We start from the raw sequence: 24,066 nt of genomic DNA, 5'->3' as shown, positions 1-24,066 counted from the left end.
GAAGACAAGGTCATGGTATCGGTGTTTTGGGATGCTAAAGGCATTTTGTTTATTAGTTATCTTGAAAAGGGTAAAACAATAACCTGCGAATATTATTCCGATCTTTTAACCAGACGAGACAAAAAAATTCGTGAGATAAGACCCGGTTTGCAGAAGAAAAAAATCATATTTCATCAGGACAATGCAACTGCCCACAAAGGTGTTTCGGCAATGAGAAAATTAAAGGATCTACACTATGAATTGTTGGAACATCCACCGTATTCCCCAGATTTGGCTCCCTATGACTTCTATCTCTTCCCAAAACTAAAATTCTTCCTTGCTGGTCGAATCAAGAGGTGATTGCAGCTGTAGAGGGGGTAATTTGCAGATCTTACTGAGAACCACTACAGGGCCGGGATAATGGCGCTGGAGCATCGCTGGAATAAATGTATTAATCTTAGAGGAGATTAAATTGAAAAAAATAATAATTTTGAAATTATAAAATCATTTTTTCATTGTTAGGCCGAGAACTTTTCAGACCACCCTTGTAAATATTATGAGAATCAGATGGCATTCTTCATTAAGTATTTATTAAATTCATTGGTTATAACTGATTTGTTTGAATCATAAATACAGTTCTTCTTCGAAAAACATTGATACCATGAAGCAGCGTTCGACAACAATTGCAACTAATGTCCATGGCCGTCAAAAATAATCAAGAATGGCGGATGCTGCTCAATTATGAGGACACTCGACCTTCATTTCGTTCCTTATTCCATGCTGTTTTACAATAATTTAATAAATAAATTAACTAATGTCTTATGTTCCATATAAGAAATGGACGAGATAGCTTTAGCCCTAATATTTGGAGACTGGGGGGGGGGGGGAGATTCAATAATAAAATTTTTGGTTTAAAAGTCCATATCCTGTAGTTTCCATGCTAAGTCCATAGGATGGATACCAAATCATAGTATGATTTAATGATGTGATTTTATATCCTCCATATAATGAGCAAATTCCTTTCAAAGTAAAAGGTTTCCAGAACAAAGATTATATCCGGATTATGGGATTTAGATTATGAGGACAGATTGCGAGTATGTCGATAACAGACATACTCGCAAGACATACTCACTACCCGTAAGGGCAAATTATTCCACTCACTCACTGCTCTTTTGGAGAAAAAAACCTAGCTCTTAACCCTTTCTTGACTGAGAACAATCTTAACTTCCATGGATACCCCCGTCTCCTGAACCAGGAGAAAGAGGGGTGATATGATAGAGGTCTATAAACTTTTGAATGGAATGTTATAGCATTTCAAATGAAGTTTTTCGTTATATGGAAGGCGGGGAGAGAACACGGAGTTATCCATGGAAGTTAAGGTTGTTCTCAGTCAAGAAAGGGTTAGAGCTAGGTTTTTTTTCTCCAAAAGAGCAGTGAGTGAGTGGAATAATTTGCCCTTACGGGTAGTGAGTGCATCTTGTGTAAATGAATTTAAGGGAAGGTATGATAGCTGGGTTGGGTAATTTACAGCCTCCCTCGATGAGTCCTTGATTCCCTAGAGGTCTCAGATAATAATAATAATAATAATAATAATTTACCGAAGCAGGTCAGTGAAAGGCAACTCACTGCATTGCAATTCATTAAGACAATTTACTTTCAGTCTAAAAGCCTTTAAAAGGTCTTACGTCCTAGACGGAATTAGACCACAAGTCTTTTGAGTCGAAAGGAAACGATCAATAACAAAAAAGTAAATATACCGCCTTGCTACTACTATCTTCGGTTGGAATGTAATCGTCAAAATATATCAGCGACTAAATCAAGATCAGTCTGTCTTGAAGTTGTGCTAATCATGAAGTCTTCACATTACCATACCTAAAAACAATGAATGGTCTAACAAAGCTCGTTAGAGAAAGAACAATTCTAGTTACGCCGCTGCCACAATTTATATTCAATTACGAGTATATTCATAAAGAGAAATTAATTGTATCTCAGTTTAAAATAACAATCATTTATTGCAAAGGTTTGAAACCAAGGGTGAATTTACCCTTGATTTGAAACCAAGGGTAAATTCATCATAAAAATGTGGAACGATTTTTCATCATCATACATACATATACATATATATATATATACATATACATATATATATATATATTCTTAGAACTATTCAATGACCTACTAAATATAACTGGAAACTCCTAGAATGACTAAAAAAAGCAAACGTATGCTTGTCAAGTGACGATCGTCTGACTCAAGATTTAAATTCGTCTACTCCCTGTCAGTTTCTTATCTTTTCGTTAGGCTTCTCCACTTGAAGTTCCTGGTTTCTCGACATGTTATCTTAAATCTTCAAATGGCATGCCTTTGTTTGGCAGTTTAACTTTTGACTCAGATTAATTTTAATTATACATAAGGTTTTAGGTACGTCTTAATCTTAATATTCTATTTTTTTTTTTCTTCTCTCAAACGTTTCTCTTTTGCTTTATGCCTGAATGAGTGAGGGAGGGTTCACTGATATGACAGGCAAAAGATTTATACAGAAATAATTAATTTCAAACATGCATTATTATTTAATGAGATCTCATACTCTGCTTCACTTCTAAAGAATCATAATAGATTGAATTTCGATGATTAAATCATGATAAAATACCTGATACTTCTTTCTGTTAATATAAACTTGGAATAAACTTTATCTAAAATAATGCTTTTTTTTCAGGATTGGGACTTTCCACATTTTGTCTGTGATTTGGACATTAAGTTACCTGGCATGCATGCAGCTTCTTTCAAGTTCAACCTCTTTCAGAAATACGTGAGCATTCCAGATGTTTTCTTTCACATCACAGGTAAAGCATATGATCTCTAGACAGATTTAAATGAATATCAAGTCATTATTTGTTATAATACAAGTTTTTTTCATGAAATATACCATACTTATATCATTCTTAATTCCGCCGTAACTTTTGAACTTTAAAAAGTCTATGTTTCTACTAGTCGCATCATGAGCAAAAAGATTACTCCTATATGTAGTGGACAGGAAATGCATGCATCCCCCAAAAAAATTACTAACTGTTTTTATCGCTTATGTATAAATAGGCTTTTCTATGAATGTAGTATAAAGATCCAGCAAGAAAAATACATAAAACTTATTACATACAATTTTTAATTTTTTTCCTACGTTTTGCACATTTAAATGGCAAATTCACTGGGTGATAATGTATCACAAGAAATACAATGATGTTGTAAGCTTGAATAAAGATGAAAGACGTCGCCATCCAAGGATAAGTATATAGAGAATTAATCCAGAATACAAAGCTAAATCACAACTGAACTAATGGGAAAAAAGAGAAACAGTGTACAGAATTAAATGCATATCACGTATTATCTTATCGAAGATATTCTTGACCAATGCACAAACTACTCATTACTCCTCTCGAAATCAATCTGCAAATATATCGAACATGTTTCATGCACAGAATAATCTAACAAACAATTTTTACTATCGTTTCATTAATGAATAAAGCTCCACTACATTGAGAATCTGATACAACAGCAAATAAGTTCTAGGAGTTCAATAATGATGCAAGGTGCATTTGTTGGTATGGTTTAGGGATACTGTAATTATCCAGTTATAACTGAATTAAATATTATATATTAAGTAACAGAACTGTGCTTTATATGCACTGCTTGAAAAGAAGTCAACGGACACCATAGTGTAACGAATAAACAGCCACGGCGCCCACCTTAACAATATGTAGGACCTCCTTTCATTGCGGCAATATTATGGAGCATACTTTCCACAAGCCTATGATAACGATCAATGGGAAATTTGGACAATTCTTCCTGTAGGCATGTAATGAGGTCCTGGACTGGTCTGAGGATGAAAATAATCCGATTACTGAGAGATTATTTATTTTATCAAACTAGAAATTTTCTTTCTTGTGATGTCTAATTTCCACCGCAGGTGAAGTAACCTTCAATCCGTTTAAAATCACATTGACAAATAGTTGAATAATTCACATAATTCATTTTCTGGTCTACTCAGCTCTAAAATGGTGTTGCATGAAGCACTGCTTGTAAGTGAAGTTTGTAGATACCCTTTATCTAAACATTGGTTCATTTTGTATATTGCTGTGACTGGTTGTAGCGCGTGACAGCCCAGAGGAAGATGGAACATTGTTTAAGATGTTGTATTACATTATACCGATGCAATTTTCGAAAGTAAATCCAGCATTCATTTCTTTTTACATCCAGAAAAGTAGCTTCTGGGAAATTTTACCAATGGAACTATAGTTTTTTCAAGACTTCCATTACTGAAATCGGAATATATTAAGAATAATTTTAATTTAAGACAATACTCTAGCATTTATATGCATATGCTTATTATTCGGACCGTTTATTAGTATTTTTTGGGGGGGGGGGGGAATTATGCTTTTTTTTCTAGTATTTTCTGTTTCTTTTCCTATCCTGAGCCACTTACACTGAAAGCGTACTCAGATGAAAGCTGATGATTCAGCAAACATCGAAACGATATCTTAACGGACGTTAACAATTGACAGGTTCGTGGAAATGCGGTTACATTTTTATTCCCAGTGTATTATGCATCTTCTTAATGAAGTGCTCATAAGCTTCATTTTCTCTCCGATGGGAAGGTGAACGAAGCCAATTTGGAAAGAAAGTATAGGGCAATTTTTCAGCATGACCAAACTTGCAATTCAGTGTATTAGTGAAATTTCCAGAAGAAACTGTTTTTTTATTATTTAATTTTATAGATTTATTCGACGGGAGAACAGATGTGAGAGTTCCGCTAAAAATTAGGGAATGACATCTGTTGCAGAATCATATTAAAATGAAGATATTAGAAAGAACTTGGCATTGTTAGCATTCAGAAATACGTGAACAGAGTTAATGTCAGGTTGTACTTTCACTTAAACAGACTGAGAGATGAAATAGTAGTAAATTCAGTGCAAGAAGGCAGAAGAAGAGACCCATAGAAAGAAAGAGCAATGTGTAGGTGAATTGATGCAGTCATAAGTGTCTCAGATATTAGAAGCCCTGGATATGACATCTGAGTATTGGGATCCTGACAGATATAGACTAATTTGGAAGAATATTTTCACAGGAAGTATATAATAGCATCATAGTATCCTGTATACCCCTTGAGCGTACATATTAGGATGGTGAAGTTTTATTTTTCAGCATACAGGAGAGATAGACACTTAATTTAAAGACTCTGTCTCCAACATTAAATTTAATAAACATATCTGTAATTATTATTCTTATTATTAACCTCCAAGGAGTCCTAGAACTCATCGTGGGTGAGTACACTACTCCACTACACCCAACTCACCGTCTTTCCTATTTAATCCTCCAACTACAACACACAACGACACTAATACCATTAACACACAACGCCATCTACCGGCCACCACGATCACAAATAGTATTTTTTGTCTGTAAATTGCGTGTGTTCTCATGGCCGATTTGCTGCATGCTGGATAAAAAACCGAGTTTCCGGGAGAAAAAAACATTGCTACCTCCGTATGAGATCAGCTAAACTCACCTTCAATCGAAAAATCCCTATGAAGATTCTCTTGTCTTTCCTCTGTGGAAAATCCAGTTATATCCAATTAGAGCTGTCGCCAAATTAGATCGGGTCCTGGGGCAAACAATTAAATATTGCCGCTGATGGATTATAAGACAAAAATATAAGAAAATCTCTAATTGCTATTTTGTTTTTATTACAAGAGAAACATGAATGCAAAACGATTACACAATAATATTAATGAAATGTTTGCTCTACGGGGGATAATCGCACAATAAAACTGTTTATAACTCCTCTAAATTTAAATTATAAGTTATGTCCGCCTCTATCGACATTGTTGCTAAACCAACCATTCTTTCTTGGGTCATTGCTGTTCGCAAGTAATTTTTAATCAGTTTAAGCTTGGAAAAACTTCTTTCCGCACTTGCTACGCTAACAGGAATTGGTAGCGTAGCGACGGCGCCTACCGCAATATGGCTGAACGAGCGCCCTTATTAAGCCGCGCCGTGAGGCAGGCTGCCTCTATGCTACATCCTGTCGACGGTACTGTATCCAATATCTCTTTGTGATATTGCTACTTTTATGAAATTTGTGTTCACTTTTTTGCGCAAAATTATCTGAAAATCAAGTTTATGCTTTTATAGAAACTAAATTGCTGAAGCAACTTCTTCATAATCATGATCTACGTAACGTAGTATATTAGCGAGAAAAGTTTCTTCCAGGATATGAAATATTATAGTATATTTCCTAGTTTTTGATACGTAGTCAGTAACTGCAGATTTCACACACAATAGGATTCAGTTGCGTGTCTGTTTTAACTAAATCCCCGACCAAATATCATCTATATAAAAACTTTAACAACACTCAAGCAAAGAATGAGAATGAATTTGGCAATACGTATTATAAGTACGCCCACAGATACGAGACTCTTCGACACTTCTGCGCATGTTAAAAGAAGGAGAATCCATTCCGATAATAGGGTAATCAATCCGTATTGTGGGATGAGTGTTAAGTATTATTACACGTTGGAAAATTAACTTCTCTTTTATGATCATTGTAGTTTTTAAAGTGGTAACTATTTTGCTTGTATAACAGTTGGAAACTTTTACGTATAAAGCATGTGATTTCGCGTGTTGGTGACCAATTCGTACATCGCCTAATTTCTTTCTTCCCTTCAACATGAATTGATACTTCTTGGCAGTCTGTGGCGTCAACTCAGGCGAGCTTCACACCACTCCACCTGACGCTTGGTGTTATCTCGCTTCTGTGGTCGGGATATACCTTCAGAATTGATTTATTCCTACCCAAATAATATTTTGAGAATCTCCAGAGTGAACATCTTAAGGATGAAGAGCATTCAGGAAAGATTTCAGTTGAAAGTGTGAACAAACAAGAATATTGTTAACAACAAGAATATTACTTCCTGGTGTTATTTTAGTGGAAATTGTTTAGCTTAGTAATGGATGAGAATTGACCATGCACTTATAACATGAAAATGTTTGCATTTTAAAACAGCAATCTACACTCATATCTAGACACCTGCTCATCCGAACTCTCAAATATGAAAGGCATTACTATGGAGTTGGTCCACTCTTTGCTTCTACAAGTATAACAGCCCTTAATTTTCTGGGAAGGCTTCCAACTAGATTTTCGTACGTTGCTGCGTATATTCCCTTCCATTCTATCAAAAGAATATTAGTGGAGTCGGTCACTGATGTAGAGCGATTCGGCCATGCTCGCAATGGGCATTCCAATTCATCCCACAGGCGTTGATGGGGGGGGGGGGCTAAGATCAGAGCTTTGTGCAGGCCAGTCAAGTTATTCAACTCATACATCTCAAACCATTCCTGCACAGATCTCGCCTTGTGGAGGGGAGCATTTTCGTGTTGATACAGGATAAGGGCTTCAACGAACTGTTGCCATAAAGCTGGAAGCACGGAATTGTCTAGAATGTTATTATAGGCGGCAGCCTTACGTCTACCCCCTGAAACTAGGGAACCACCCAGAAATCATTAAAAATAACCTCAGACCATAATGCCTCCTCCAACGAATTTCATAGTTGACACAATACATTCGGGCAGGTTGCGTTCTTCTGGCATCCCCCAAACTCAGTGATGGTTGATTCATCACTTCAGAGAATGGAGTGATGAATCAACTCTGTTGGACTGCCAGATGGTAAGTTACTCAGTTATGGTTGATTCATCGCTCCAAAGAATGCTTTACCTTTGTTTCAGAATCCAACTCAGGCGAGCTTTTCACCACTCCACCCAACGCTTGGTGTTATCTTTACTTCAGCACTTGGTGGTCCAGCTCTGTGATTTTATGTGGCTTATCGGGTCCAGATTGTGCTGTTGTTGTTTCAATGCGTTTCCACCTCACAATAACATGAGTTATAATTGATCGGGGGTAAATGCAACAGGGCAGAAATTTCCCGAACTGAGTTGCTACAAGGTAGCAGCTACCCTATGATACTATACGATAGTGGCAGTATCCTATAATACTGCCACTATCATATCATATCGAAAGTCATTGAGCTCTTCAGTAAGGCTCACTTATTTTACTGTTAATGTTTGTCTATAAAATTGCAAGACCATGTTCTTCCTTTTATACCTGTATGAGCTATCGTATATAGTCATATGCACTATTACGAAAGGGTGTCCGTAAATTTTTGACCAGGAAGTGTATGTGTTTACTGGATTCTAATTTTGGCATTTCACAACGGCAGCATACATGCCCCAAACAGCCCTAGATTTAAAAAATAACAATAATAAAATAAAATTAAAATATTACTCAAGAATTGTTTACAACGACATCATTAATTACAACACCAATTAAAACTGTGAGCTGTTTTTGGCATATCTGCTATAAATATAATTTTATTCTGCCCAATTTTCAATTAAGATAATCTAAATGAAACGACAAAATTTAATTTTGAACCTAAATATCAATATTCAATAATTTGACAATACTATTAAAATTTGTTTTGCAATTTAAAAAAAAAAAGAGGAAATTTTAATTTTACAGTGAACAAATATTATTTTTAACATTTGAAATCGTTTTGCTAAGTAAAATAAATTTATACGAAAAGAATCATTAAGGTCTTCATTGTTGAACGTATTTAACAACGAAAATTACCACTGTGCTGCATACCTAACCAAATAACATTGTCTTATAATTCTTTACATACAACATCGTTGAATTGTTCAGAGTTGTATTTTGCAAAAGGTAAGGCACCTAAAACAAGTGAAGTATCGTCCATTCCAATGGCATAACTAGAAATTGCTAATGCTTTTTTTATTCAAAGATACAGCAGCGAACAAATTAATCTGAATACTCATATTTTAAAGAAAATTTTAATTTCGCAAGAAGATAAGTACAAAAATGAAACTCCAACTTCACTTAATAATTTATATGTGCTCTGTTCCTAATAGGTTCATTAATTCGCTTGGGCATGGACTCTGACAACGTAGAACACATTTTCCTTATTTCTATATCTCGAAACTATACTTTTATAATGGGTTATATTAAGTTATCCTTTGTATTACAATTTAATTTTCCAAGTCTTTTTTCATTATGGCCTACAAAATTTCTATTGGGTTAATGTTGGGAGAATTACCTGGCCACTGAAGTAATTGGCTGTTGTAATTTGTGAGGAATTCTTTCACTTTTTTTGAAGTGTTGGAAGATGATTCTGGATCGTGGAACCACTCTTTTCTCCAATATTTTTATGTATTGGTCAGTTTTCATCATACTGTCAACAGGCCAAGTGATCCTGGACCGTCACATATAAAACAACCCCATAACATCCTTTTAGCTGGGTGTTTAGGAGCTTGTTGAAGGTGAGCAGAAGTCTTCTCAGCCGCTAATTTGCAAACATATGGAACACTCTCTCCTTGGACAAAGAAATGGTTCTCATCTGAGAATATGACCTTCTTCTACTTCTCAACAGTCCAATTTTTATACACTTATGTCCAATGGAGCGCTTTTTCTGCATAGCCTTCGTCAACAGTTATTTATTTTTTGATCAGTGGGCAATCTTCTCTGCTTCCAAAAACCTTCGACGAACTGTCATGTCAGAAACATTCATTCAACTAGCTGCCAAGTCTCTACTGAAGTCTTCTTTGGATTCATTTTGCTTATCCTAACTAATAAACGATCACAATTTACTTTTCTGTCAGGAGAAAAGGTACCTGCCTCCACAAATCTCTTTAAAATCGCATTAGCAGTACCCAAATGAAAACTACACTCATTGGCAATTTGTTTTTAAGTTATAGATGTGTGCTGAAAAAGAGTACATATTTTTGAATGCTTTCTTAGAGATGTATCCATTTCATAGCAAAAAATGAATAAAACGCTATGAATGTCAACTTCTTTACCCTCTTAAAAACACACAACACTATTAATAAGCATCATAGATACAGTTAAAATACGAACTAAAATCAAAACCGAAAATAATAAACCAAAACTACTGGGAACTGAAACAAAAACCAAACCAAAAACTGAACGAAATTCGGCTTGTTGAGATTAATTTGTTCCCTACTGTACCACCACCAGAACTGTTCCAGCCTATTTCTATAACTATTTCACAAAAAATAAAGTATTTAACAATCATATTTAAACAGCGAATTAATTTTGTCTTCCTGATACCGTTATATTGAATTTTAAAAGGACATAGCCATTTTCACACCGCCATGTACATTTTATCGCGTTTCCTCTTGTCAGGATGTGGATGAACATCATTATCAACAAAAATATCCTCAGTAAAGGAGATTATATATATATATATATATATATATATATATATATATATATATATATATATATATATATATATACATACATACATACAGAGAGAGAGAGAGAGAGAGGACATGTTATGTTAGCTAGAATACTGTTCTTTAAGAATGCAATACAATCAGGGGTGGGTAACTAACTGATCACGGCACAAATGACGTTGTGTGACAACAGGTGCTTCACGTTGTGCACTGTCTTCTGGGCCGTGTTAGTTTAAAATCACTGATGAAGACGAGTAAAGCTATAAAGCAGGTGTATATTTGTTATTGCATGCGTCTCATCCCCCGAAAATCCGAGTTACTGGTAAGAAAAACCATTTCATCTCAATATGATACTGAGTAACTTACCTTCATTTGAAAATCCTTACCAAGGTTCTTAGCGTTTTAGAAGGGATTCGAACAGAGACCTTTCTAACCAAAGGGAAGTAGGATGACGTCTTTCATACCAATTAGAAAAACCTTTAGTAGGGGGTATTCATTATCTACACAAACAATGAATTATGACTACATGACTCTTTGACAACACAGATTTAACTAGGAGGGTCTAACATGAATAAATTAAATAAAATATGTAAAAGTAACAGCATTTCAAAACACCTCAAACTATAAAACCCTCTATAAAATCATTATTATGCCTATGGCAAAATATGGAGCCGAGGCATGGACACCCAATCAGAGAGAAATACAGAAAACAGATCATTCGAAATGAGATGCTTAAGAAATATAAATAAGACTCACTGGTCGGAACACAAAACAAATGAACAAGTCAAACACGAATTAAACTAAACCATACAGAAGATATCAAAGATATAATTCTTAAAGCAATTAAGATGGTTTGGACATCGCCAGAGAAATGTCCTCTCAGATATTATCAAATATAGCCTTCATTACAATCATTGGAGGAAGATGATCAAGAAGTAGACAAAAAGGACTTGGATACAGATTTGAAGGAAAGGTCACAATTATCGATCTCTAGAGAGAGAGAGAGAGAGATGGCAGAAATGGCTAGAGATAGAGCCAGATGGCAAATATTTCGTATTCATACGGGACTAAACTCATCATCTAAGGAATGAGAAAGAAGACGAAGATTTCTTTAGCCGCTCTGCACAGCTAACGGCCTGTATCCGTTGTCACACTGATTCAAGTAGATGTCTCATGACATCCATGTGGATATGTAGCCATGATATCTGCGAGACAATGTCACTGAAATCAGGTGAATGCTCCGATCAAACTAGGTAACACATTGTGTGTTCTTCAAACCAATTTCTTGGATCGTAAGCCCAGTTAAAGGCCCAGTATTGTTTTTGGAAATTCCATCTCTGCATGAGAACAGTTACAACATAGTGCATTTGATCTGTTTGTTAGTTGCACGTAGATACACAGTCAATAATCAATTTCCTAATTATCACCACCAAAATGTACCCCAACTTATTATGTCACCTCTAATAGCCTGGATGGAGGAATCAATGCAATGAGGTATTCATTACAGTGAATATACAATACTATAATATACAACAGGCATACTAATACCACAGCATTTCAACGATAACCTTCGATGAAAAAGGGAATATCTTGCTCCAGAAACCCCATAAGGGTAAGAGTGAATTGCATCGTCATCTTGGATATCGTTTCAGCATTTTCTTGTGCTGATCTGCTAATACGAGACATTACACCCTTCGTTGAACATAAGCATCCGCCTTCTGTGTTTATTTCAGTTTCATCGGTAGAATGTAATTTCGTCTGTTTGGCACCATTCTGTGGGTTGTGAGCTGTGCCATAAGTAAGATGGATACACTCGATTCTCGCCCGACAATCATGGTATTTTCGAACATAATCTTCGAAAATGCAGCGATCTCTTTGTGATATTGCTACTTTTCTCGTGACTGCAAATTTAACAACCTACTTTGTTCAACTATGCTATGCCAGTGTACATTTATAATACGCATATCATTATGCTGCAGTAGAGTAGGTGTGTTTCACTTTGGATGAGGGTGGGGATAACTGTATGGCTCTGCCTCTATAGAGAAAAGAGAGAGAGAGGGAAACTCAAGGAATGAGCACTATATCATATATTAAATTCACGAGGCTTAAGATCCAGGACCATTTCTTAACACCCATACTGCTTCGAGTAGTAGCAGTATCGTTACGAGCATTTAGTCATTGATCTATACGTAATGATTATTGGTAATAATCCAGATTCCTGTCCTCTCTCTCTCTCTCTGTGTGTGTGTGTGTGTGTGTGTGTGTGTGTGTGTGTGTGTGTGTGTGTGTGTGTGTGTGTGTGTTCAAGCCTAGAATACTGCCAGTGAAACGTTGCCATGTAAACCTTTAGTTAGGTTAGTATTTCTTTTATTCTTGTTCTACGTAATTATGTATTTTTTTCAGAAAACTTCAACATAAGTGATTTCAACTACAGAAATTTGAATAAGACAAAAAGAGAAATTACATGAACATTTTATTCAAGAAAACTGAACTGTTCCAAGTTAATTGCGCAATAAATTAAGACTGATTGGTGAGCATCTTCATTCGCTTTAGTTTAAATGTAAAAAATAAATAAACAAGAATATTAAAATCATTCCATATGATCCTATGATTAAATAAGCTTAGCATCATATGACTGTATGATGAAAAAAATATCCAAAAAATCTGTTGAAATTTTATTCTACTAATCAAGGGATTTCTAAGTGTGCCCTTTTCCCATTCCTTCCTATAGGAAAGTGGTTCAATTACAGCATCATTTTGATTGTGATGATCCTTGACCTGAATATGTGGAAGAACCAAATTTTTTATACGCCCACTGATTACGGACAGTACACCGCCCCAGATAACAAGGTGTTTACAGTCTCAGATCTCAGAGTGTTAGCTACAGGTAAGGGATTAATTCTGCAATTTCTTTATAATAAATATTATTTCTGGAAATAGGCGAAATAGCCATAAGTACCACTTCATACTAATACTAAAATATCTGAAAACTGCGATTAAAAGAATAATATAAGTCTTGATGTTCCAAAGATTAAGAAGTTGGTTATCCTCAAAAGTTATCCAGCTTTCTTACCAGCAGAAAAAATCTCAGAGACCGAAATGCCTAACTTTCATACCACATATTTTTAGGTTCGTCTCTGATTGGAAAGGTAAAGTGAAAAACAATGCTGTTAAGTGTCGCCGTAAATCAAGTAAATAATCAATTTAAAAAATAATATCTCTTCGGTAGCGCATGCATTGATTAGCTCAACACTAAAGCAATCCATGACGAATGTAATGTGCGTTCCATATGTCATCCATTATATTTCTAAAAGTCTTTCTTTCAAATATACAAACATTAGTTTGCCTTATTTAGCTATAATGTATGGACAATTTTATCATTTCTTTAATATTAAATTATTTATTTGACTGTTTTCCCTAAATCATTGTTAAGCTACGTATGTTTCTGTTGCAAGCTTATTTTTTATACTTAGTCTGGGATAATTTTATGAACTCATCACGATCATATATGATAAGTACAAGAACAGAGCTCCATGCATTACATCTGTATCCACCACCATTACGATTTAGATGGGTTAGCATCTTAAAAGAATTTTCTATTCTGATAATAAAATGTACTTTATTTAATATACACATTGCGGCAAACCGTGAATGCTCAATATGAAATTCAACTTAAATAGTTTTTACATGTTTTAGTTATAAAAAATAAATCCTCTGATGATTTTTCGTTACCCAGAGGGAGCAGACGGAACTCTTTTGGCCATTTTTAGGCAGATGGTATTCCACTCTTCATTATCACTGTAGTTAAAGTTCATATCGAACATCGATTTGTAAACAGAAAGATTACCATAAAATATCAATGTTGACATCCGTCTTCCTAATTCTAACCCTTATTACTATAAGAAATAATGTGAGTTCAACGATCGATTTTTCTTAAAATTTAAAAACCCACGTTTCTGGGAAGGAGGGAGAGAGAGAGAGAGAGAGAGAGAGGGTGGGAATCCCATTTACTTGATCCAAAGATCGACTAACTCGCAAACCGGCTGAAAAAGGCCTAAAAACGTCGACAACGGCAATCGAACTTATAATAGTTATAATAGTCTTTCTTCTGTCGAACTAATATCATGTAAAATACAAGGTTACACAGATATGAGCCTATTAAATTTTTGAGAGAATGGTTTTACTATCAGCAGTACTCGAGAAATTAAATGGGTGGTTCACGAATTCAAAATCCAGAAATACAGAACAAATATTTAAAATTACTCTTCTGTTTATGGGACAGATGTCTGTAAATGTGTTTAGGCGAAATATGATTTTTATCGCTTGTTGCGAATACATAAAAATATAATCTTTTCTTTTCGTTGACTTAAAAGTAGTTTAAAAAAAAAATCACGTTTTCTCGCTAGAGCAGTGTTTCCGGATTATCCGACCTTTAATCTAGCTACGGTACTATACATTACCATCCTTTCAAGAGTATAAATTAACAACAAAAAAAAAAAAAACTTATAGAATCCTTCGGACTGTGCTATCGAACAAATAGTTTTTCATTAGAAGCAAAGCATCGCATTTGAAGAAAAAAGCGATCCAAAATATATCTCAGAAAATTAAAAAAAAACTGTAAATGAGTTTTGAAAACGCTCTTAAAAAATCATCACAGTGTATATTATTTGACTCGATTAATCGCTGTTACCAAATCCATGATAAACAATGCCAATGTGTGGACAGGAAAGTGTTAATGCTGTACGTAACTGGTAAGATTAGAAGAGAAGTGACCAAGGTGGTCATGGAACTAATAGATTATGTTAGTTCACTGTACGTGTTCTTCAGAAAGTATATCTGTTACGCAGGAAAAAAAATCCAGAAATACAAATCTTTCCATTCTTGAATGAGACCGGATCATTCATCATCCGGAAGGTCAGGAGGTTTCATGCAGGGTTACTATTTACAGTAAGTGTTAGTATTTGAAGCCTGTACAATAAAAGCAAAGCTCGATTTCAGAAGAAAATAAAACAATCCTTGAGAGCAATATATTCTTCAATATCATTCTCTCTCTCTCACACGCACACACACACTCATAATTTCAAGAACTGTATTAACTGAAAATAACATTAAGACAAAATACTAGCTCAATTCAATCAATTAATCTGATTTATAAGCAGTAAGCTTAGTTCCTTTCAGATCTCAATATTTTTTATAGATCTTACTGGTTCCTAGTTAGCTGCTGGAAACCTTTAAAGAATATAAATTATTCAGAAAAAGAGGCTGATTCATCCGTTTTTCTGTTTGTTTGTTAAAGTTAATGCAGAATACAATTGTGTCTGCTAAGTCCCAAACTGCCAGCCCTTATTCTCGTTGGATCAGTCCAGGCGGATAACTACTAACTGGGCTACAACAAAAGGTAAGGACTGTGTTGATAGATGTATAAATTTAAATGGAAACAAAAATAATGCAATTGAATTTAGTCACTTCAAGAACTACTTACATTATGGGATTCTTGTTTCAACCATAATAAAGTATTGATGAAAGGTGAGGTTTAGAAGTTCTCCGAAGTTACGATTAGTATATCCCAAATTGCGTACGTTCGCCAAACCATAATTTTCGAAAGGTCAATTTAAAAAAATGTTAAAAAGTAATAATTATCTGGAAACATTAGTAAACTTATGAAAGTTAGTTAAGATTCTTAAAGATAAAAAGAAATCGGGGTAAAAGGGAATAAAAGATGTAAAAATATTTCCTTATTAAAAGTATAAATGGACCATATGAACCAATGAGATCATATGAACCAACACTTTTATGAATATTTAATTTTTTTAATCATTCGTTATTCCTTGAACAGATCTTTGTGTTATGCAGGTTTTATAATGTGGATTTAAAAAAAATACTGCATAAAGATCTGTGATCAATTAGGAATATATTTCTAAAAGTTTACCTATACTTAATTGGGTTGGAAAAAATAAAATAAGCGCATTAAAAATTGAAAAACAAAGCGAGGAAGTTCGGAAACAACCAAATGAGATTTTTTTAAAAAAAATTCTTAACTCCGTCCACATTCATGAACTATCTAAGAAGTCTAACATTTTACTGGGGTTCAATTTGGCGTGAAACTTTTTGAGCAGAAGAATTTTGATTCCTTATTTTGAAAATCCAAGGATCTCATTGGAGTAATGGTTTTTGTTCTCGCGACTACAATAGTTCCATTATCCGGATTTCAACCTTATTTCGAGTTCTAGTAGTAAGTGTTCATCCATCTGATGTGGATTTAAAAAAATAGTGCATAAAGATCTATGGTCAATTAGGAACATATTTCCAGTCCTACCAGGAAGTGACGACAATGAAGAAAAATAAGAATTTATAAATATTCATTTAATTTTAAGCATGCTTTTAGGATATGTAGAATTAGGATCAGAAACTTAATTCGCATGCAAATAAAAGTATTGTACTTGTTTTCAAGAAATCGCTGTGTCAGAAAACAATTTTATTTTATTTTATTTTATTTTATTTAACCTTAGGCCTATCTAAGAGGGGGGGGGGAATAATAAAACAGCACGGTAAAATCCCCAGAAAAAATTCTGGAGATTTTAAAAGGTATTATACTTTTACCAGTTCGTATCGATGAAGTCGTAAAGAAGGAAAATATTCAGATTCAGCGTTTTCATCGGCTGTTATTCAAAATAAAATTCCAAAAGAAGACAGTAGTACAAAGATAATAACATATCTACCTGCACTTTTAAGTGAAACACAAGAAATGAGGTAATAACCTGGTTTTGAACTAAACAATTACAAAAATAATATCTGAAGAAAAGTCCTATTTCACACCGCACACATATCGAGATGCCACAGTTTGCAATATTTCCTTCACTTATTTACTGTTTGTATCTGGTGAAGCTATAAAACAAGCCGCCTAATGTCATTTTCCATAAAATATTTTATGAAAAAAATTATTACATAACAATGTTAATCTTACACAGATCCTGCATTTTGTAAACCACAAATACGTGAAGTCTTTTTGTGCTGTTTTTATTATTTGAAAATTTGGCCTCTGGTATATCGGATATACTTTAAGTCTTCTTTAAGTGATGCGCCATATTTAAAATGCAGAGCACACAAGTGTAAACACAGAATTATGATATGGAAAAACACTACATCTGAGAAAGTACATCAGTAAGTTTGCTGAAAAATCGAAATCAAGAAATCAAAAAGGCGGGATATCCAATCAGTCATTTACATTACAATCAAAAATGCGAATGAACATAAAATATATCTTTAATAAAACCTGTGAAATGTTATCTACATAGATAATCAGAACTGCTTTCTTATAATTATCTATGTCGAGTTCTCGCAGTGCCCGAAACTTCTGTCCACATTTTATGCCTTACATAACGAACATACACATAATCGATTTCCCAAGAGAGAAAGATCGATACCGATGAGTAACATATTACAGTGGACTGACTTGTCAAATAAGTCTTTCATGGAGCTGTTTAGTGCGCCTCACTCAGACAAAAAGTCAACTGTGATACAGGAGAATGGTTTCAAGACGTTATGTTTTTCCATCCATCTTCTTGTGAACTTCCATTCTTTTCATTCCACTTCATGATTTACGTTCGTAAAGACTCTTTAGTTTGCTGTTCAAAATGAAGGCCCGACTCCATCATATGTTTTTTGTTTTGTTACTTTATTTTTAGGAAAGTGGAATTTCTTGTCTTTATTCTGTTACTTGCTACTGTCATGATATCGAGTTAATTAACTTCAGTCATATAATTAGTTATCTTGAGAAAACGACAACGACATTAAACACGTGAAGTGAACAACAATATTGTTGGATTTTGTTTTATTTTTACTTTTCATTCCATTTGACTCATTTAACGCTGGAAAAAAAATTGGACCAAATATAAAAACGTTGACATAATATAATGCTAGAATAATTTATGTTGCTTGTAATATACACTGCCTAGTCTACATAATTAAATGAAGCATTATTCAACTTTGAAAACGAATGGGAAAAATAAATCTCATTCTCAAAAACTATTGCAGTTTAGTTTATTAGAAAATTAGTGTATTAATCCTTTACTGTGATCATAGAAAAGGCACTTTCTTAACTTACTAAGCATTTTTAAATTATTTTCACACAATAGGATATTTCTCTTCTTGCAATTATGAAAACCCTGAGTTTCTCCTGGCATAAACATGCCACTTTGTAGCTACTATATTCATCCAAACGCTCCTTTCTTCCCTCCCAGTTCTAGGTGTTACTTTCCATCTGAAAAACTAGTTAAACTTACCAACTATTAAATCAGCCCAGTTATTTTTATTTATAACTGGGACGATTTGATAGATGGTGTATTTTCATACTAATCGCATATTTCAGAGAATACATCTGAATTCTTAAAAACCCGAGATTCTTTTAAACATAGAGTAATCAAATCATACTATCGACTGTCATTGTACTCAATATTCCAAAGATGCTCCATTTTTTCTTTCTTTTCTGTGTCTCTTCTAGATACCTCTAATGGTCCCGTTCCACTGAGCTGGCATAGCATCCATAATTCTGCTACATTCCACAATACCTGATAAAAACTGTTGGCAAGTAGTCACCATCCATTTGAAGTAGAATTCACCTTACTAACTGCTATGCTTTTACATCCATTCCTGCTGTTTGTGTTCTGTGGTATGTTTCTTGGTTAATACAATACGTTGTTCAAGAAAATTATTGGCGAATTTTTACTTCTATCTATCCACTTAACTAACTCACGACAGTAGTGAACTATAAGTGCCGAACCTTTTGTAAACAGAATTACTTAAAAATAATTATGGTACTTTTTGTGATATTTTATTACAAATATAAAATTCAACAATCTAGATGATTTTTTTTTTTGCACTTTAAAAGTGTTTTCAAACATTAGGATGTTCATTTCAAATATTATACTGCCGGTATCGTAAACGCTTTCCCCATCTTGAAAATGCATGCTGATTACAAAAAGGGAGCTGTATCAATGTGTTTTGAATCTGAAGTTGCAAGTGACATAAAAAATTGCTCAAGTGTAAGTGCAATTCCAATTTCATTATATAAAGTGATTTGATTTAGCGTATAGAAGATTTGAAAATCTATAAAGTGATTTTGTTGTTGATTATGTTGTTTATGCGTGATCTTCTCGTTAGTCGTTTGACTTTTGTTGACCTTCTGAACACAGACTGTCCATTTCTCTCTTAGCTTGTCTTCATTTGGCAGTAGTAATTTGATATTGGTAAGTTTCTGTTACGTTATCCATTCAACTCATATTCAATACCTAACACAAATGGTTTGTTTAATGATTCACATGTTCGTAAAATGTGTCCACAGTACACTAACTTGTTTAACAATCGATGTCTCCAAGGAGGTATTCCGTCTTCAAAACTTTCTTGTTAATCATTATTGCTATCGGATTCTTAATAGTCTCCTCAACGTCCCTAATTCAAATTAATTCAATCCTTTCCGCCTTTCTTCTTAAATTAAAGAGAATTAAAGTAATTCTCAAAGTCGAGAAACATTTTTTAACTTACCTTTGATGATATTATCAACGGAAAAGAAGATACACTGAATAAATAATTGTAAAACATATCCAGTTCATGCAATACGATATCGATACGATCAAAAGTGAGAGACTTGTGCTTTTTTTAAAGCTGAATGCATTCAAAATTATTGTATTTCAGTCTTAAAATATTTCACTCAAGATTCTGTTCATTCAGTAGGTTTATAATACACTCAATGGACAAAAACATTAGAGATAGAGGTGATGGGAAGTTGATACTGACATCCCCCCGCGCAGAGTGAAATGTACCCAAACCGGTACTCACATGGTAAACAGGCAGACATTGGGGCTTCCCAACAGTGTATCGCAATCAACGAACATGGATAAATGTGGCACTCTTAGCGACTCTGATCGTGGAAGCATTATCGGCGCATGACAGATGGGTCATTCTACCGCCTAAGTGGTAAGAACCCTAGAGTTTTAGGGCAACCGTATCAAAGGTCAACGGACGTACCAGCGTCCAGCGAGCAAATGGTGGCTCACCACATGCCATTGATGACAGGGGTCGACGTAGACTATCCAGGTTCGTACAGACCAACCGCAAGGAAACTGTGGCACAAATCACATCCAGTTTCAATTTCGGAGGTCCACTTTCGTGTATCACTTTTGACAGCTCGTCATCGGACATTGCGCCTCGCCTGGTGTTCAGGCCTATCAAAACTGGACCTCTGCAGATAGTCCAGAGTCGTGTGATCTGATGAATCGCGTTATCAGTTGTACCGAGCTGAAAGGATGGTACGAGTGTGGCGTCGACAGCATGAGACCATGGCCAGGTCGACTCTGTTCAAGGAGATGGTAGCTCTGCGATGGTTCGGGGGAGCCTTCTCATGTGACATATTACATTCCTTAGTGTGTCTGGAGAAGTCCTTCAACGCTGCGAGCTACCAGAATGTGCTGGCTAATCACCTACACACTTTCGTGGCCTTCGTGCATCATGCAACCGATGGTCTGTTTCAGCAGGATAATGCGCTGCCTCACCGGGCCGCAACCACCAAGGCATGGCTTGAGGAATACCCATCCGAGTTTGGAACCACCCAGTGGCCCCAAAGTCGCAACAACGTATAAAAATTCGATCGGATTTAAATCCGATATCTCTCTCTGGGATGCCGTAAAGCGTGACATCAGATCCATGTTTCCGGGACCGACGTCTAAAGAGCAGTTGTGGACAATGCTACAACAGGCATGGCTAGCGTTACATCCGGCAACCCTCTGGCATCTGGTGGAGTCAATGCCTCGGAGAGTATAGGCTGTTATTCGAGCTAGAAGACCGACATGATATTAGGTAGGTATATGTAATGTATTGTCCATCGAATGTACATCAGAATTTTAAAACTAATTTAACAGAAACGATCTTATTTTTTATATTCGAAAATATTAAAAATTTAAAAGGGCTAGGACGCATTACAGTTTTAATGATAATTTCTCTTGCGCGTAATGAGAAGGATAAACCATACTAGCTCATTTTCAGCTTACTATTCAGTCAAGTGTAATTTAAAACACGAAGAAAAACATGAATCATTATTTACTGTAGTACGTTTTTAATTTTTGATAGCTATTACGGTAATTATTTATTTATTCGTAATTCTATAAAGTATTACATTGTTAATAAATTTCATTAAGAACCTGCATTCGTTTATCATTAAAGTTGAAATTATATGGCAATGATACGATTATTAATACAAATAAATAATTTACAAATTCCGTTCACAAAGGGATGGGATGGGATGGACAGATGTACAAGAAATGCTAGAAAATCAAATACTTCAGTTTATGACCCGTTAATATCTTTCAAGTTTGAAGACAAAAGACTACTACTACTAACTTCCTAGTCGTCTGTGACATCCTTTTCTATGAAACTTTACGTACTGATTAACCAATCTCATTATTTTCTCGCATTCACTAATAAACATAGAGGCGACTCGGAGGCTGGACTTTGGTTGGCCTCCGAGTCGCCAAGTACAACAATCATGGAATGGTGAGATTTACAAGCTCGTCAACAGAAGTCGCAACCACGTATAAAAATAATTAAAAATATATAATTGTTCTCATTCATTCCTCACAATCACTATAAGCCACCGTCGCATAACGAGCTACTTAGCAAATTATAATTTGTAAGTCTTTATTTTTTTTAGAAAATGTTGAAGTAAAAAAATGAGAAATCTTTCATATACCGTAGTATTAAAAAAGAAAGTAATAAAAGAGTATAATACAATTCATCTGCATAAAAACAGTTCAGACAGGAATGAAATAGCATTTGGAAAATTACTGCCTTACATAGGTTACTCTAGAATGACATCAAATGATAGCAGTTAACATTCATTTCCTTGTTTCTTTTATAGGAAATGCCACGTTGTGGACATATGAAGTAAGATCAAGTCAGGTGAACCCACGGACCAATCTCACGTACATAGAAGGCGATATAGGTATGAATTCTCGTTACCTTGGTTACCCACTTTCTGTGAAAGGAATGGCCTTCGTACCTTCATTGGTTGGATTCGCCATGTTTGGCATTCTGACCTATCTGTATGGTCGTTTCCCGCCAAAGACAGATTTCACGGCAGGCGGTCGGTTGAAAAAGCGAAAGAGAGATATACCTCGCAGCAGCTGGAGGAGAGAGAGAGGCAACAGGCGAACTCATTATGTTACGTCTAGTAAAAAAACGGAGCGTCGGAAAAACAAGAAAGGTGTAGGTCAGGTAGCTGAATTAGTTGTTGCCTGGGATGAGAATATAGGGACGTCTACAGCGTGTGAAAAGCCTGTATAAGTAACCGACAAATATACACAGTAAAGCCTTACAATGCTGTCATTATGCCATTAACCTCGGATGTCTGCCGTCCTTTCAAACAAATAGCAAAATACTGTGTGTGATGATTTTGTATATAATGAAAGATAGGATAGGATAGGATAGGATATTTAACGTCCCAGCTTTCCTACTTGTATACCTGGATAAGGTTATTAACATTTTAGTTCAAAGAGGTCTAAACAACACACAACACACAATATGAGAAATGCATGATACCAATAAAACTTTCATATGTCTAAGTTTGAAATTAATCGCTTATTAAAGGCAAATTAATGAAATAAATGTTGCCGCCCTCCTCCATTGAGTATGTGTTAAATAAATGAAATAGTGCCTAACTGGAAATCTCTCAGTGGAAAACAAATTACCTTTAATACTACTATTATCTTACCAATTTTTTACGCATCAAGCATATCTTGAAAAGCATACATTTATAAATAAAAAATATGCTTTTTAATATCATATGAAAAACTTATTCAACAAATAAACAGAAATGCAGTCGAACTAATACAGAGATAAAGTTAAAATATATTGGAAAATCGTTTGGGTTTACCAGGAACGATTTCTTTGATCTATCCAGCGATTTGGATGATATGGATAGGAATCATTTCGAATAATGTTCCATTACTTCTCTTCATCCCTGGAATGAATTATGCTATATGCACCAAATAGTGCAGGTGTAAAATACTTCATAAAAACATTTGTTAAAAATAACGGTGAAGTATACAGGACATCTCAGAAATATTATACACATATATATAGCTAGAATATTCTACATATGATGCATATTGATTCCTTAAGGACAAAATTTAAAAGCTTTTTACTTAGCTAAACTATATCTGAGTGAGGTACGATCTCTTTTCACTGTCATGATATTAAAGAAAGAGTCCATAGCTAAAGTCAATAATATTAATGCGGTGCATTTAAGACTCTTGTTAATGCGACTGTGAAATTCTAGAAAATAATTTATCAAAATTATTGTCCGTGATATTCTACATACATCCGAGGTTACATGGTGAATGAAGAAAAAAAAAATTTAGAAAAACGGACTTTATTTGAGTAACATATGAAAGTTCGTTTTCTTCCTAATAGGACCGTTTTGATTATTCCATTCTTAAAAGCCACATATACAAATACGTGAATTTGCATTTCTACTGCGCTCTTGATAAAGAAGTCTTCTGTTTGAAAATCGTTCCAAGTGTTCCCTTTTTTGCCAATGGACCTCAAGGATGCAAAGAACCAACTTTTCAACACTGAAGACCAAATCCCAATCCCCTTTCCCTGAAGAAAAGAAAAAGAAATATATTTCAAGAAAAAAAAAAAAAAAAACAAGAAAGAGAACAATTTCTGTTGGATTTATGAAATACTCACGGTCCATTATTTCCTTTTCCTCCCGTGGCT

The 24,066-nt window shown here is 34.8% G+C and overlaps 1 protein-coding gene across 1 annotated transcript in view; it reads left to right on the top strand.

The window, feature by feature from the left end:
• The window catches only part of LOC150092817 (transmembrane protein 117-like), a 100,586-nt gene extending 77,721 nt beyond the window's left edge, over positions 1-22,865 (top strand). Inside the window, exons 5-7 of the mRNA XM_090414289.1 lie at positions 2,696-2,822; positions 13,028-13,183; positions 22,205-22,865. Coding sequence (XP_090270415.1) covers positions 2,696-2,822; positions 13,028-13,183; positions 22,205-22,629 — 708 coding nt within the window. The 3' untranslated portion in view covers positions 22,630-22,865. The remainder of the gene's footprint in view (positions 1-2,695; positions 2,823-13,027; positions 13,184-22,204) is intronic.
• Positions 22,866-24,066: the final 1,201 nt, after the last annotated feature.

Source organism: Typopeltis vanoorti, chromosome 25, assembly GCF_054136105.1.
Source record: "Typopeltis vanoorti isolate ZY-2024b chromosome 25, IOZ_Tvanoo_1.0, whole genome shotgun sequence".
NCBI classification, from domain to species: Eukaryota; Metazoa; Arthropoda; class Arachnida; order Uropygi; family Thelyphonidae; genus Typopeltis; species Typopeltis vanoorti.
This window is presented reverse-complemented; position numbering and strand designations above follow the sequence as displayed.